At 43.4% G+C, this 15977-nt stretch overlaps 4 protein-coding genes across 11 annotated transcripts; 2 read left to right on the forward strand and 2 right to left on the reverse strand.

Moving 5' to 3' along the window:
* Positions 1-7: 7 nt before the first annotated feature.
* Positions 8-5773, reverse strand: LOC105700953 (PAX-interacting protein 1). 2 transcript variants are annotated; one of them, XM_012427296.2, is made up of 10 exons: positions 5742-5773; positions 5463-5651; positions 5130-5314; positions 2483-5028; positions 1959-2403; positions 1700-1884; positions 1391-1632; positions 831-1100; positions 534-738; positions 8-224 (listed from the first exon to the last, which is right to left on the reverse strand). In XM_012427296.2, the coding sequence occupies exons 2-10, from the start codon at positions 5556-5558 to the stop codon at positions 151-153; spliced, it is 4248 nt and encodes a 1415-aa protein (XP_012282719.1). In that variant the 5' UTR covers positions 5559-5651; positions 5742-5773; the 3' UTR covers positions 8-150. The 2 variants fall into 2 exon arrangements, with proteins under 2 accessions (XP_012282719.1, XP_012282709.1); XM_012427286.2 differs by lacking the exon at positions 5742-5773 and having other exon boundaries at positions 5463-5684.
* Positions 5774-6903: 1130 nt separating this feature from the next.
* Positions 6904-10098, forward strand: LOC105700985 (alpha-tocopherol transfer protein-like). Of its 7 annotated transcripts, none has more exons than XM_023433797.1 (5): positions 6904-7053; positions 7445-7597; positions 7998-8288; positions 8718-8995; positions 9601-10098. In XM_023433797.1, the coding sequence occupies exons 3-5, from the start codon at positions 8005-8007 to the stop codon at positions 9888-9890; spliced, it is 852 nt and encodes a 283-aa protein (XP_023289565.1). In that variant the 5' UTR covers positions 6904-7053; positions 7445-7597; positions 7998-8004; the 3' UTR covers positions 9891-10098. The 7 variants fall into 7 exon arrangements, with proteins under 7 accessions (XP_023289565.1, XP_023289562.1, XP_012282781.1 ...); XM_023433794.1 differs by having other exon boundaries at positions 6906-7053; positions 8718-9081; XM_012427358.2 differs by having other exon boundaries at positions 6906-7053; positions 7445-7549; positions 8718-9081.
* A 582-nt stretch (positions 10099-10680) lies between these two features.
* On the forward strand, positions 10681-12156 carry LOC105702154. Its single transcript, XM_012429496.2, has 4 exons — positions 10681-10692; positions 11014-11179; positions 11569-11783; positions 11936-12156. The coding sequence occupies exons 1-4, from the start codon at positions 10681-10683 to the stop codon at positions 12092-12094; spliced, it is 552 nt and encodes a 183-aa protein (XP_012284919.1). The 3' UTR covers positions 12095-12156.
* An 881-nt stretch (positions 12157-13037) lies between these two features.
* Positions 13038-14865, reverse strand: LOC105702145 (synaptosomal-associated protein 29). Its single transcript, XM_012429484.1, has 3 exons — positions 14753-14865; positions 14249-14561; positions 13038-14154 (listed from the first exon to the last, which is right to left on the reverse strand). Exons 2-3 carry the CDS (start codon positions 14525-14527, stop codon positions 13627-13629), a joined length of 807 nt encoding a protein of 268 aa, XP_012284907.1. The 5' UTR covers positions 14528-14561; positions 14753-14865; the 3' UTR covers positions 13038-13626.
* Positions 14866-15977: the final 1112 nt, after the last annotated feature.

Below are 15977 nucleotides of genomic sequence, written 5' to 3' on the forward strand. Positions count from 1 at the left end.
CTTGCGGTATCGCAAAATTATATTCCTTTATTGTCCCGTTCAAGATAGTTAAGCGGAAATGTTTTTCAATCGTCTGTAAAATAACTCACCGAGGTCCCCCATTGGTCGGCTTTTAAAGTGTCTCTGAATTTCAAACGACATTCGACCCCCTCACACTTGACCCGAGTCGAGTTGGAAGCTCTGTCGAGTGACGGCCCCAAAAACGACCTCGGCACTGAACACTTCTGCAGATAAATTAATACGACACGGTTATAAATAGTCCATACTTTAAGTTATTATGAAAGGGTAATTCTATATACTAAAACCAATATCACATTTTTTTATGAAAAATAAAATTTCACGAGCATCGCGTTCTTCCTTAGGCCCTCCATAATTATGTGTTCAAGTTTCAATTCATTCGGTGAACCCAGTTTGGAGTAAAAAATTTTATATATACACAATGACCCTTTCATACTGTCTTAGAATGTCAATAAACATCGACATTAATTAGTTAATAAAAATAAATCAATTCGAAGTGTCGGGGAGGAACTCACTGATATTAGCACGGAGAACATCGGACAGCAGGTGAACGTCGTTCTCGTGGGTGATGATGATGTACGTAAGCTTGTTACCGTTCATCTCTTGTATCTGCGAGAGGGACCTCCGCGTCCTCTCCATGGTACCTCCAGCACTCTCGATAATTTCCGCCATCACCGAGGGAGACGGCACGACGCTCGGCGTAACGTAGAACGTCCTGCCCTGTTCGACGAAGGAGAAGTAACGAGTCTCTTTACGTCGACATCGGGACATCAAGGTGTTGCAGCGACCTTAAAGAAGGAACCCATCGTTACCTTAAGTACCGTCCCCCGGTTAGGACTCGCCAGAGCCTTCTCGATATTGCAATTGAAGTTCTTCTCGAAATCGGCGTCACCGAGGACGTAGGACGCCTCGTCGAGGAAGGTATTCTCCGCGGAGCAGTCGATCAGCCATTGCAGCTTGACGATGTACTTGCAGCGGGACAAACAGCACAGCAACTTGACCGTCCTGAGAGGACCAGGCATCACGAGATGCGTGGCGTCCCTCCAATTAACAGCCAGCGCCCCACCCAGCTCTCTGATCCTCTGTAAACGTGATAAAACAAAGACTGTATCAACATTTGTACAAACATTGCTGGTAAAATGATAAATAAAGTACGATGAATGATCCTCGAGTGTTCCGAGCACGAAGTGGTATAAGGAGATCCATGGCGTTTTGGATCTCCTTATACCACTGAGATCTTCAGATTTTCTCCGATCATGGACCAATGAAATTTTGCAATTCAAAATTATCGTCCACTAGTCTTTATCGCATTAAAGACGTCACGGATTCTGTACGTCATCCGCGGGTAATCGTTTCACTTTTCTGTGATTACCTTCGCGTACGACTTGGGATCGATCCCAGAGAACAGAATCCTGGGCTGCTTGTCCGGAGCCGGTGGATCCGGGTTACTGATGACTATAGGTTCCTCCAGACCCAGGAGATGCGGATCCTTGCTCGACAGCGAGCCCTCCAGCCTTGGTTTTTTGTACTTCCTCATTGCATTCGGCCCTTGACCCACCTGCTTCACCTTATCGTACGACTCCTGCGTGATGTTGATCGGCATCTTCCACGCCGCTGAAAAGTACGACCGGTTAGTCCTAGTTACCCAGGTAGGTAGATCAGTCGATGAGCCTCCACGAACCCATTAAATGAGGTACTAAGGAGTAGTCCAGCCTGAAAGGGTTCCCTAGGCTGAACTGCTGGTACTTGGGAGACTCCGGTTGATGAAGAGCGCTCATCTGTCCGCACAAGAGATCCGTGAGCCATTGAGCGTTCACCACGCCGGTCTGCCATTCCCTCGCCTTTTTATACTTCTGCCCGTCCGGTCTGAAACAAGCGGAGGTGAAAAACGACCCGGACGTCGCTCCAAAAAAAGAGAAGCCAAAAACCCCCAAGGGTACCTCCTGCAGACGAGCAGGGTGTTGTGTCGCGAGAAGTAGTTGGTCAGCTTCGCGCCCAGCGCCTTCAGCATGAGCTTGACCTTGGTCCTCTCCTCGCCCTCGAAGCCAGACAAGGAGATGATCTGCTTGGAGCACGGCGTCTCGGCCAAGCCGAACGGCGTAGGAAAGTGCAAAGCATGCCAGGGTGGCAGGACCTGCTGTTTCCCGATGACATCGGACAGCCAATACGCGCTGACGCATCGCTTGCCCTCCCTCAGCGCCCTGACTACCAGAGGATGCTTCTGGGTGATCGCTAGGACGTGGGTCGCTCTGGCGCAGTACTGCTGCTCGACCTCTCCTCCGTGTCGCTCTATGACCTGCTTCCAGGATGAGACATCGTTTGGGTACTGGACGTCGTACTCCACGATGACGAATATGCAGCCCAGGAGGAACAGGTCCGGAGGGACTAAAAGAAAGAATAAAGAGGTCACCACGGGAACCTACATAGACATCGGCATGCAGTGTATCCAGACCAGAGTACCCACGCTTCAGATTCGGGTTGTGACCATAGAACTGGGCCCTAGGTTGAGGCATGGCAGGTGCATACTGCATCTTGACCGGCGCACCCGGAGGGGTGCCATTGCTGATGTTGCCCAGGGTCCTCCTCTGATAAGCGGCCAGAAGCTGGGGGTCCTGGGAGGGTGGCGGAGGTGGTCGGTGCTGGGCAGTCATCAGTCTCAGCTGACCAGCTGCACTACCTTCGGCAGTGCCGCCTTGTAGTCTGTTGGTCAGCATGTTCGCCAGGGCGGTTTTGGTCTTGGCGTTGACGACGAGTTGCTGGTCTGGTGGGATCTGGGAGTTCCCGGATAGAGGGGTCAAGGGCGGCTCCGGCTGAGGACCCTGTTGTTGCTGCTGCGCCTGTTGCTGTTGCTGCTGCTGTTGTTGCTGCTGCTGCTGCTGCTGCAGGTGCTGGAGCTGCTGTAGCCTGGCTATCTGCTGCTGTTTCTGCATGTGCAGCTGCGCTATCTGCTGAGGAGTCAGTGGCTGACCTTGAAAGACCTGCCCTGGCTGAGAAGGCTGCGGAGCCTGCACCGATTGACCAGTCTGTACGATGACTTGGTTCGGAGAGTTGATGGGGGTCAGGGCCGGAGGCTGCACTCCAGGATGCATCGGCTTCTGGCTAGGTGCTTGTGCGACCTGCGGTCCCATCAGCTGTGCTCGGGGCTGCTGGACCCACTGGAGGCCACCGGGTTGACCTGGCTTCCCAGGACTCCGGATGACCGCTATGTGAGGACCCTGCTGGCCTTGACGATTTTGCATCTGCCGTTGCAGAATAAGGTTTCGCTGTTTCTGGATCTTCTGAATGAACTGGGCCCTCTGCTGCGGATCCATTTGTTGAAGTTGCTGGTGTGTCTGTGCATCGAGTTGGATCAGCTGCCTCGGGGGCTGAGGGGGTTGCTGGGCCCATTGTCCTCCGGGCCTTTGCTGTTGACCGATTTGCTGTTGCTGCTGTCGTTGCAGTTGTAAGTGATACTGTTGCTGTTGCCACTGGGAGTCTCTCTGCACTACGAAGCCTTGTTGGTTCGGTGAGATTATCTGCTGATTTGGGGATTGCTGCTGCAGTTGTCCATCTCGGATAACAAATTGCTGAGAACCCTGAGGTGCGGACTGCTGCAACTGTTGAGAGATTTGCTGGATCTTCTGCTGCTGTTGTTGTTGCTGAAGAAGGAGAAACTGCTGGCGTTGCTCTGGAGTGAGCTGCTGCTGTTGCTGCGGAGATGGCTGGGCTTGCTGTCCGAGTTGGTGCTGCGGACCTAGTTGCTGCAGCTGTTGCGAAGCCAACTGCTGTTGCTGCATCGCTATCTGCTGCTGTTGCGATAGCTGTTGTTGTTGAGGTAATTGTTGCTGCTGTTGAGGTGTTAAATGCTGCTGTTGAGCAGGTATGGTTTGTTGAGGTGTAATTTGCTGCTGGCCCATTTGCTGTTGCTGCTGAGATAATAACTGGTGTTGAGTTAATTGTTGTTGCTTCTGCTGTGAAGTCAACAACTGTTGGGAATTCAGTTGATGAGTTGGTATCTGAGAGTTTAATTGTTGTTGAGATATCAATGACTGCTGGTTGACGGATTGCTGTTGCTGCTGACTTATTTGCGGCTGTTGCGAGATTTGTGGAGACTGTTGTTGGTTCAGAAGTTGCTGTTGGTTCAATGTTTGCTGTAACTGTTGCTGGTGTTGTTGCGCAAGCTGTTGCTGCGTCAGTTGCTGTTGATGTAATAATTGCTGTTGCATATTCAACGGTTGCTGAGAAGGCAGGTCTGGTTGCTGTATTTGAGGGGTCAGGGAAGGTTTCATTTGAGCGAGATTATTAGTGGACGAATTTTGCGAATGCCAATTGCCTTGACTTATCAAATTCTGTCCACTACTCATGGCAGCCGTTGTCGCAGAGTGACCCGATAGATTTGTGGAAACCACTGATCGAGAAAATTGTGCCTGTGGCTGTGGTTGTGACTGCGATTGTTGCTGCTGTTGATGCTGGTGATGGTGATGCTGCTGCATTGTACTAAGTGCACTTTGGGAAGTCGACGTTTGGAGAGTCGAAGTCATCGTTGAGATCACATTATGGTTTTGCAAAGTCATTGATGGAACGGTTGGACTTGGCTGATTCCAGGGCATTCTCTGCTTTAACTGCTCCAACATGGCCTTCGTTCTGTCCTGTTCATCCTGAATCGTCCCATTCTCTCCATCCTCATCCATGAATCCAGTGATTAACGCAGTGGAACTATTTGGCGACGGATACACCAATAATTTAGGATGGTATTCCAATTCACCAAGGAGCGTTCCTTTTCTACAACATTCCGTCACCCAGTCGGGGGTGACGATTTGTACATGATGTCTGGTTGCTGCTTCGTACTTTGCTCCATTAGCTTTGCCAATAATTAGATGCGTACAATAGCGATCCAGTCTCAATTGGCATTTACCACCTTGCAGAGTTATCATAGCCCAAAGCGCCTTGCTGTCCGCTCGGCTCACCTGAGATACGCAAGCTCGGACGTTCATGAACAACTGGTTTTCCTCCGGGGAGAAATAATGAGTCCTGATTAAGTCCGTTAAGGATTGATAAGTACACAAAGACTAGCGAAAAATCAATGACTAAAATCCTTTGTTTATCTCAGATTTTCTACTCAAAAAGGATACGGAAGTAGCTTTTTGCATCGGGCAGAATACAGGACCCATTCCTGCGTGACCGCAGGGATCTCGTATAAATCCTTAGCAGCAGAGATGTCGTTCTCCTGCGCATCGTGAGCAGCGATCAGGTGCGTCACAAAGTCACTGAAATAGTTGGACCTCTCGGCACCTCCTTCCTGCAGCAAGCTAAAAATCTGTGAACAGAAAGCAGCTGATCACTGCCTGCTGTCCATCCTACCAGTCCTTTCGATGCAGGGAGCTTTCACAGAGAACATGGAACTTGTTCGAATAATTGACAAGAGTCTCGTCGAAATGACTAAAAACTGAAGGAAAACAACACACCTTGGAATCTCCTTCTCCGCTGACGTAGTATTTCACATTGGCGAAAAGCGCGCTGTCGAGTTTGAGCTCGTCGAGGCCGGCCCGAATGTCACCCATCGTTCGCGAACGAGAGCTTTCCAGGGAAGCCTAACCTCAATTCATCGCGCAAAACATCCTACCCACTTGCGAGAAACTAGAAATTCCTAAAACCTGCGAAATAACCCGGGTACTGATTGATAACAAAAATCCGACCGCGTCGCTTTTGTTATTATTATGATTGTCGATAGTGAGGTTATGTACCTTAGAGCGCTCGCAGGAGTCGAGCGATGTCTCGAATTTCGATAGTTCTCGAGGCGGCCTTCGAAGAGGTTTTAAATTCAAATTCCACTACATGGTGGTATGTATGAATCTTATTAAAAAAAACGGTTTCAAAGTAAAAGCAGACACGTATCTGCACTTTCCTGGGAAATAAAGCATCCTAGTAATTAATTTCAGTCGAATGTCAAAAAGAAAAGACTGTGGAGCGATAAATCCAAAATTGGGTAATGCGAACGGAAGGAAGAGTCGCAGGGAATATGAGGTGGCTTTGTTTAATCAATGGGACTTTGAGTACTTCGAGACACGCCCTGTTATTATGGTATCGTGCAGAGTGGAATTGCACGTCACTCGGCAATCATCTGTCTGTGAAATCTAATCGTCTGTTTTCAGGATCACGCAGGGCCTTGCAGCTCGATTTCCACAATGTCACCGCGAAACATGAGTTTTCCTTCCTCGCGTTTGCAGAAAAATTCTTTGCAAGTTTTTAACTTCGAAGGGAGTAATCACGTGAGCTTATGATTATCGCGTTTCTCCGGGATCGGTTATACTCGAGAAACTCGTTTATCGAGATATCCTTCTCAAGAAACTTGAATAACAATAAATCATCGCGTAAGTTCGTCCATTTTGTATCGCGTTCTGCGCTATTCTGCGATGAGCTGTATTCAAGCTTTTCCTCAAAATATCCTTTGAGATAACAATAACCGCGTAAGTTCATATTTTTTTATTTCGAGTTCCATTTAACTAAAAATAAAAAATATTAACTTCCGAGGTTATTGTTATTTCAGCGATCAGCTGTACTCAAATAAGTCTTTCCTGAAAATATCTTTTTCGATAATCTGAAATAACAATAACCGCGCAAGTTAATATCTTTTTTTTTATTTCACGTTCTCTAGCGATCAGCTGTACTTAAACATGTTTTTCCCCGTGATATCGTCCACCAGGATGTAGAGTACAACGTCCTGAGTAAAAAAAAAAAAAAATTGACGCAGGATAATTCAAATAAGCGAATCCGAAGACTCGCTGACATACGGAGAATTCCGTGGACTTGGTACGTGACGAAACGTCCATATAGGTGCCTAGAAGTGTGAGAAGGTACCAATTTGATGCACGCCACTTCTAAGTTCCAGTCTCTTCAGTGCTCTAGAGTCGGAGGCGAGTCTCGAGTGCAGTTCTTGACGTTGCAACTGCAATCCATCGCATCTAGCGGTCAGTGTTACTCGGGCGATTCGATAGGCCGGATAAGAGCCATCTTCCCAAGTCGACACAATTCCCTTCACCTCGTCTTCTGCAACAGGTAACAATTTATCAACCAAAGTACCTCGTTAAATATACATTTCAGAAAATGAAGAAAAATATTTAAAAAAAAAATACGTGTTAAGAAAAATTGAGGGACAAAGATAATGGACGAATTAACAGAAGCTGCAACAGATAACGGCCTGTCAACAAAATTACCTCGTTGAGGATACATTTCAGACAATGAAGCAAAATATACAAAAAAAAATGCACGATAGGAAAAATTGATGGGTAATGAAAGCGGACGAATCAATTGAAGCAAAAAACACTTCAAGAAATGTAATAACGGCAGAGCGCGCCTTGCTCTATCTTCAAGATATGCCCTTTTTTGTTCGTTTATCTGCAAGTATGCGATCCTCATTGTTCAAATGCGAAACTCTTCTTTGTTACAGCTCGTCGAGCGGTAGACTGGCCGTTTAAGAGGAGCGATTTGCGTAATTATTCCTTTCTTGTCCACTTGTCTGCAGGTCTGTAAGTAAGGATATCGAGATATAGAGGTAACAATGCTTACGTAATTCGGCTCATCAAAGCTTGAGTTAACGACGGTGCGGTTTAAAAAAGAATCCTGGAACCCGATTCTCGAGTTCGCGCGATGAACATCCTCACGCGAGAATTGACAATTTCGCATACAATTACGCGTCTTCCGAACAATGGGCAAAATTTTCATGCAAATCTTTTTTCAAACGTTGACCAATTACGCGACTTCGCAATAATGCAAATCTAAAAAATTCGCACGATCGATTTTCGCATACAAAGTTGACAATTTCGTGTGCGATTTTCAAATGTTAACCAATGACGGGCTTCGCAACAATGCGAAATAATTCTATGCGAATCTATTCGAATGCGAAGAAAATCCGTATGAACTCGAGAATAGGATTTTTGAGGGTATCGAGAGGGAGAGGAGAAGATTTTCCGAAATTATAATCTCGGTATCTTGGATTTCAGGTGAACAATGGCTCTCATAAAAAGTCCGACCTTGGAGGAAGAGATGAGGAAAAATCCGGAACTGAAGGAGTCGGACATCCAGGCGTTGAGAGAATGGTGTGCTAAACAGCCGCATTTGCCGAAAATCTCGGATTTCGAGCTTGCACTCTTCCTGCACAGCAATTATTACCGCTTGGAACCAACGAAGAACACCATTGACGTGTTCTACACCATAAGAAGCCACGTGCCCGAATTGTTCTCCAACCGAGACCCCCTCGGATCAAAAGCGATGCGCCAGGCCTTGAACGTTGGGTAAATCTCCTTTTTTCTTTTCTCCACATAAGATCTAAAACGTGTAAAAGTCTTTGAAGATACCTCGCGAAAAAACGACGGTAAGAACTGGTTGATAAAAGTGCACAAAATACGATTGGCGTTTTGTTCTCGGCAATATCAGTGACTTACAGGACTGGAAAGTGAAATTTCCGAACACAAGATGCCATAGAAATTTTCTACGGTTTAATTACCTAGTTCCTATTGTTATAATTACGTTTACAATAACGCAAGGTATCCGTGAAGATTTTAACGGCTACCGGAAGCATAACAGTACCGGCCAAATTGCCGGACCTAGGAGGTTGTTTAAATTTTTTTACTGCTTGATTAGTCTATTCTTACTGCTGTGCGAGGTATGTGTGCTTTGTGAGAGCCTTTAAGGCCTTAATCTCTAACGATTACACCTTAAAGCTGTTTCCTGCCGCTGAAGAAGACGACGGAGGAGGGGTACAAGATCGTCTTAGCGAAGCTGGTGGACTTTGATCCTTCCCATTACGTGTACAACGACTGCACCAAGTACTTCTGTATGGTGTTGGATATGTGGCTATACACCGAGGGCACGGCCAAGGGTCACGTTTTGTTAATAGACATCGAAGGCGTTACTCTTGGCCACGCTGGTCGCCTCAGTCCCATGGGCCTTAAGAAGTTCCTCTACTACCTTCAAGATGGGTTACCAGTCAGGTTGAAGGGTATGCACTTCATGAACACCTCCCCGGTGATGGACGTTATCCTGGGGATGATGAAACCCTTCATGAAGAAGGAACTGATGGACATGGTAACGCTGATAAAACATCCCCGACATTCCCTGTACCCTGATAAGAACTCACAGAAATTTACACAAATTTTTACACACCTCACAAGTGAAGTTTCACATACACCGAGGAAAAAAAAATTCATCTAACCGAAAGGTTTCTTTGAATGGTACCAAAGAAATGTTTCGTTAATACAAAGAATAATTATTTTACTTAAATAAATTATCATTGGGAAGAAATTTTCCATCAGTCACATTTATTACATTTTCTCTCTCAGGGTGGAAAATCGTAAAGTGGAGATATGTCAAATTGGAAAGTGTATAAATCCATGTATTTGTATATTCACCCCATCGGTGCATTTTTCATTTCAATTATACACAATATTATAGTATAATTCTCTTTAACTCAAATTATTCTCCGATATTATAGCGACAATGTAACATTATTGGTATTTATTGCCGCATCGAAATAAGTAATTATTGAGTATGTCAACTTATTTAGGTATCTTTATCAGGGTTAATGGAATTGTTATCTTTTCTCAGCTCCACATGCACTCGACTACCGAAAGCTTGACCAAGTATATACCTCTGGAAGCTCTGCCGAACGAGCAAGGTGGAAAAGCTGGTCCTCTTGCAGAATTGAATGCTGCTCAGGTAAAAATTCTGGAAGATCACCGAGCCTGGTTCCTGGACGAAGAAGTTTCGGCCAGGGTCAACGAGTCTCTTCGACCTGGCAAGGCCAAAAACGCCACCGACCTCTTCGGGGTCGAGGGAAGCTTCAAGAAGCTGGAAATAGATTAAGAGCATTTCCTTCGATTTGTGGGAAGCGTTGATAAAGCGGCCACTCATTGGACTACAGGGGATTTGCATAGGATTTTTACGATACTAATAATTTTAAGATACCTTAAGGCGATATGAAAGTGGCGTCAAGGAGGTCTCGTTTGTGAAACTTTTCTCCGAGCTGGGTGTACCGAATCGTCTTAAACTTTATAATGTGAACATTGAGGCTATAATAAAGATGTTGACACCCATGAAAATCAATTTTTTTTTCAATTTCTTTATATACATTTTAAACATTTTGTATACAAAATGAAATTTCATGAGCGTCGGGATCTTCCTTAGAGTCTCCGTATTCACATTATAAAATTCAAAAAGTTTCGGTTCATCCAATTCAGAGAAAAGTTTCACGAACGATTCACCTTAAGGCGATATGAAAGTGGCGTCAAGGAGGTCTCGTTAAGTGAAACTTTTCTCCGAGCTGGGTGTACCGAATCGTTTCAAACTTTACAATATGAACATTGAGGCTAAAAGAAAGGTATTGACACCCATGAAATTCCGATTTTTTTAAAATTTCTTCATAGACATTTCGACATTACTTGCTCATAGACTTTCATAGTACCTTAAGGTCGCGTTTCTACGAGCCCTCGTGGACTTACCGACACATGTCGCTACGAATTTACAGTTTATACATTTATGTTAACGGACACCGAGTCTCGATGTGAAAGGGGCTTACAGTCGTTTACTAGTACGTGGTTTCTTACTGTTACTTTCACCTGTGAGAATATCCACTCTCGATCAGTGGACAGAAGGCCGTGAGAACGTGAGGATCGATTACTCGCGATCATGTACATCATTGTAAGTAATAAACGTATAATAAACATTAAGAAATGTGGAAAAGCGTCCCGAAATTTCGTCTGCCTCGGAATTCCGTAGAAAATAAATTCCTGGAGCCTTCTTCGGGCTCTTTAATGTCTGAATGTTGCAAAGTAATTGCGTAATCAAATAGGTAATGGAACTTTTCAATTTGATACCACGCACGACGTGCGTTGTCCTTGGAAAAGGAAGTAAAACAGGGCGAACGTTCCCTGGCGTCGTCTCTGTAATATTAGTTATCCTCATGGTTCAATGTGAAAATTTTATATTTATTTAATATTTAGAGAGAACTTCTTTCTTTAGGTCGCATTACTCATCACCGGGTGGTCCTTTGGAGATGCCCTGGAAACATCAACGGAATATTCTGGACCACCGAAACCCTACAGCTTCCGGTACGAAGCAGGACGATATCCTGGACAAGTGGATCGAATTCATCAGGAAACCGCAGACGGCTCCGGCACGGTTCATGGTTAATACATATTAGTTGGATTTAATAATCAGGTCGTTCCATAAATTTACGAAGGAGTTCTTTTTCCCAGAGAATTTTCTTTGGCGATAATTGTGTGCCTAAATGAAAACACCGGAAGACTGGCAAGAAGCGATCAACATTGCTGGGAAATACATTATTAATGAATACATGGCCCGTTACATTGCAAAAGATAATTGAACTTTAAGAAATTCGTCCGGCCAACTCGGGGAACCCGATGATTTAATTAATTATTAATTAATACGCGGCTCGTTATTTTGCAAGATATAAGATTATCGACATTTTATAATGACCGCAAGCTCGTGGGATAATTTAATAGTACTTATGGTTATGAAATAGATTTTATAAACAAAGTGGGTATTTTTTTCTAGGGTCCTACGCTTTCGTAGACCCGAAGCAGAAGGTCAGGATTGTGGAGTACACGGCCGATAAGACCGGATTTCATCCATCCTTGACAAACTACGAGGACACTTTTAGGCTCCCAGTGGATTCGGAAGCTGTGAGGCAGGCCAAAGAGAAACATTTCGATCTTTACGAGAAAATCGCCAACAGAAACGCTGATGGAGCTCCCTCGACCCTCCCAGCGGTAATACTCATCTTTATCATTGTTTTCGTGGAGAATAGTCTCCTTCTCTTCGCATAAAAATAACAAGAACGTGTATAAAAATACCAAGAACGTGCATAAAAGTCTCCGAGTGTATAAATAATTTATAATCGGTGTATTACTAATTCTTCCAGGACACGTCGAGCGTACTACGAGCAACGAATCAGCATTATCAGCTTTACAGGAAGATTGCCGAAGAGCACGCCGCGATTTCCGCACAAAGAGAGGCGGAACGATTAGCATATGAGGCAACATCAGAGCCTAATGACGTGTCTCACCAGCAGAATTATTGATACGTTATTAGCGTTTAATTTCCCAACTTTTATCGCCGGCCTTGATGGCCGATAGCGGAGATATTCCTCTTCATGGCGCTCTTTTTATATTTCTCTCGTCCATTATTCTATTTTATGGAGTTTCCGGGAATCTGATTCTTGTAAACATCTTCTTTTTCTTTTCCTTTTATTGAAAACGTATTCGACGTACAATAATTATGGTCTTTATCGTAGGTAACATCGGCAGTCGTTTAAGCGTTTTGCACTCTCACATTGTAATCAACGGGTTATTCCACCCTGAAAAGAATATGTCATCGAACCGAAGAAACATTCCTTCGGTTCGGTGACATTATTTTCTCAGTGTACATGGACTGATATAAAGTCTGTTAAAGGATTTCTTTAATGTCTATCGAGTAACAATGTCTGTTTTTCTCTGGATGAATCCAGTTGTGATTCGTTAGCTCAGAAATACAATGATTCACTATATTTAACGACCACTTATTTTTCCACTTTTACAAAAGCGTTCCATCCTTCTCGTGTGAGTGAAATAGGATTTGTTAACGGTCCATCTTTTTTTAACAAGGTGAGGAAATTTTTGGATTCTGATATGCTAGGTGCTGTAACAAGAGGTATGTGAACCCGATAAAATCATGATACTTCGTGTACGCATTCATAGTTTACTTATCTCGGTAGATCTTAATAATCTAGCTGCAACTTCTCACAATTGGATATTAAATTCATCACCGAACAATTAATCAAACTTCTTCAATAGATCATGAGTAGCGACTAAATATTTCTAAATAAGGGTTTCGTGCAAATGAATTCAACGCCGACTTCTACAATTTAGGTTATATAAGTACCTATTTAACTTAATATTGCAATGCTATTTATGTATACGAGATTACTAACATCAGATCGTTGTAAATGTAATCTGTGGTTAAATATATAAACGATATCAAATGTATGTCTTGTCTCTACCTATAAAAACTTCATGATATATTTATTACACATAAACGTACCCTTGCAGAACACTTCACTTATAAAGATACTATTTACGCTTCTGAAACGTACACTCACGATAGCTTACATTCACTTTTTTATATGAAATAGGAAATAACAATATTTACAAGATTGTAACGCATTATACTGACATTGGGACAAGTTTAAGCTTTATAGTTTGTGGTTAAACATTAAATCAAAATGTAGAATGGTTTTATATATCCACTGAGGAATTAATTAAACAAAATGAGTACATTCTCTCCAAGATAAGATTGCAATGACTGCTGTTCTTGTTTTTGTAATCAGTTCATTTTAAGTTTTATTAATTATCGTTAAAAATTCTGATAGTTACGCCTCGCTACTATAAATTAATCACTGCAGGAAATCCATAACAACTTGTACATTGAATTTACTTTTGCACATTTAGTAAGTAGCTCATTCTTTAAAAAAGAGAATGCATCGTTCATTTACTCTACTACTTGTTGCACCCAAAACAAACAAATTCCTCTTGATTAATTTGACTATTGCCTCCACATGATTCACGACATCTTCTTTTATTTCTTGAGTAAGTGTTTAATGTCTTTGTTTTGTTTTTGCATCGTGATATCCGCTCTTTCAGATTTATCCACCAGATTTTCTATTAAATCGTTTTGTGAGTCAATTTCTTCAGATAAGCCAATCGCTAGGCCTTTTAGCCTTGCCAAAGATCCACTCATTTCATCTAAATTTTGTTCTAGTACCACAGAGACATTATTAGTAGTTGGCTTAGGTTCTTCTTCATCATCCGAAAAACCCCGAATCCGCAAAGATGGATGATTTGAAGACAAATTAGTTTGCACTTGTTCCAAAGACTTAGTCAAAGTCGGAGAGGACATCGAGTCGGTACTTGTGGATTCTGGTAGTTTAGAGCCAACGGATGACGATGCAGGAATATCAACCGATTTGCCACTCAGATAATTCTTAAGACTCCCGAAAACACTTTTTATTCCCTGGATATGTTTCTGACTGAACCGTAACGTGCTGTTAATATCATCGAGCCGTTTTTCCGTCCTTTCCAGCTGTTCCCGTTGTCTGATAAGTTCCTGTAAAAATTGCAACGCTTTTTATGGCAGTAAGTGATACGATCGTAAACATTCCGATAGAGTACGTTGACGACGTATAAGACAAGGACCATACCTCAGCAGTCGCCGCTCCGATCTGCTCGGAATCCCTTAAGAGAGAAATTGATCTCTTTGAAGACTGAATGGTTCGATCTTCGATAGCTTTTCTACGCTCCAACAATTGTTGATGCTTCTGCTCAAGGTCATTATCAAAATTAGCGTAGTGATTATGAGAAGAGTAATTGGTCGGGGCAGGTCTCGCAGGAGCGCTTCTTAAAAACGTCTCATCGTCTATGTCATCCTCCAGGGAAAAGAAAGGATTCTTTGGGTCGTTCAGGTAATTGTTCCTCGCCATTTCCCTTGGCAAATTAATTGCGACAAGTCCTCAGCTGCAATTAAGTAGTCATGGGTGGTTACAAAAAGCTGTCACGCGACGTGACAACTCGACTCCCACAATACTTTTCGCGACCAGCGCGAGTCTTTCTTCTGATTTAAATCAATGACTCATTGCCACGTTGGAATCGTTACAGCCTAAAAATCCTTATGACAATAAAGAGCTTGAAACGTAAAATTTACTTACGAGTTAAGTCTATTTTCCAAATGTGTCTGAATTCATTAATGGTGTCACGATTCCGAGGAGAAAGTCCAATTCTCGGAGACTCGTAAGTTTTTGCAGATAGCGATGCTGCACTGTAAATTGCTTACCATTTAACCAATAAAATCCCTAGACTACAAAGTTAATAGGAAGTTTTCATACCTAACTGTTGGTAGATAAATTGAGAGACTACTCACAGGCTAGTCGCGCGATCGCGTTCTGTGCTGCCCTCAGTGGAGAATGCGGGCGGCTCGTGCACTTATCACCTGATACCCCCTCCTCAGTGGCGGCTCAACTCGGAAATTCTCATCTGTGCTCCCAACTCATCTCTGGATATTATAGAGAGTCGCAAGATGGCGTTGCGATCGGAAATTCCGCTCAGTAACCGGTTTTTTTTGCACATGAAAAGGCTGCTTAAGGCAAAGAGTGTCAATGCCATCAGGCGGGAAAAATATGAACTCACAGAATAAATTGATATAACCCTATGTCGGTTACTGGAAAAGCGTAAATCAATTTCAACAATTGAAAATCATATGTAAAAAGAAATGAGAACCCAAGGAGTGGTACTTTAACAATTCGATCGTGAGTGTTCTGAACTTATCATCACGTATATACCGTTTCCGTGGAAACGATAATAAATGCCGATGAAAAGTTGCTAAAGGTCATTTTCTGATAAATGATTCTCCTTTACATTAACCTCGTATCCTTTAACAAGGTAATAGACGACCTTGGCAGCAATATCAACCGGAAGGATTGTCGCGTCCTTTCTAAAGCCGCTTCGCTTTTTTTCGGATCGAGAGGTCATAATAAGGCTAATCCTAAATACGATTGCCGATATTACTTAATACAGCAGAGTCACGTAATGGAACACCGTACCAGTTTTGCAATGGAATGGTAGAAACGGAATATGGCTAAGAACCGAAGTAACATTATACTTCGATATCGTATGATGTTGTTTAACGGCTCGTTTTTTGTTCAGAACCAGGGCCCGCAGATACGTTTGCAGAATTAAAAAATACTCATGTCTATATTTTCAAGTTTAAACAAGCAGCTGCGTTGACCGTGAGTACGGTATTCCATTTAATTCCAGCGCTAATCCATGGAATAAACTTCAGGTGCAGGAACTTATCGTCCGCCATTTTGAATGACACTCGACGTGAAATGAAACTCTTTTTTCGAGGTTTACGCTCTACAATGTTAAACAGGTCGT

The sequence above is a fragment of the Orussus abietinus genome, unplaced genomic scaffold (genome assembly GCF_000612105.2).
Source record: "Orussus abietinus isolate OABI.00-Male unplaced genomic scaffold, Oabi_2.0 scaffold29, whole genome shotgun sequence".
NCBI lineage: Eukaryota > Metazoa > Arthropoda > Insecta > Hymenoptera > Orussidae > Orussus > Orussus abietinus.

Excerpts from the sequence above, each read along its gene's own strand:
- LOC105700985 (XM_023433794.1), top strand. The coding sequence starts at position 8,005 with ATGGCTCTCATAAAAAGTCCGACCTTGGAGGAAGAGATGAGGAAAAAT. Across the intron at positions 8,289-8,717 it reads CGCCAGGCCTTGAACGTTGG|CTGTTTCCTGCCGCTGAAGA; the intron begins GTAAATCTCCTT and ends TACACCTTAAAG. Across the intron at positions 9,082-9,600 it reads AGAAGGAACTGATGGACATG|CTCCACATGCACTCGACTAC; the intron begins GTAACGCTGATA and ends ATCTTTTCTCAG.
- LOC105702145 (XM_012429484.1), bottom strand. The coding sequence starts at position 14,527 with ATGGCGAGGAACAATTACCTGAACGACCCAAAGAATCCTTTCTTTTCC. Across the intron at positions 14,155-14,248 it reads TCGGAGCGGCGACTGCTGAG|GAACTTATCAGACAACGGGA; the intron begins GTATGGTCCTTG and ends CAATTTTTACAG.
- LOC105700953 (XM_012427296.2), bottom strand. The coding sequence starts at position 5,558 with ATGGGTGACATTCGGGCCGGCCTCGACGAGCTCAAACTCGACAGCGCG. Across the intron at positions 5,315-5,462 it reads GCGGAGAAGGAGATTCCAAG|ATTTTTAGCTTGCTGCAGGA; the intron begins GTGTGTTGTTTT and ends TTCTGTTCACAG. Across the intron at positions 1,633-1,699 it reads CTTAGTACCTCATTTAATGG|CGGCGTGGAAGATGCCGATC; the intron begins GTTCGTGGAGGC and ends CGTACTTTTCAG.
- LOC105702154 (XM_012429496.2), top strand. Across the intron at positions 11,180-11,568 it reads CGGCTCCGGCACGGTTCATG|GGTCCTACGCTTTCGTAGAC; the intron begins GTTAATACATAT and ends ATTTTTTTCTAG. Across the intron at positions 11,784-11,935 it reads CTCCCTCGACCCTCCCAGCG|GACACGTCGAGCGTACTACG; the intron begins GTAATACTCATC and ends TAATTCTTCCAG.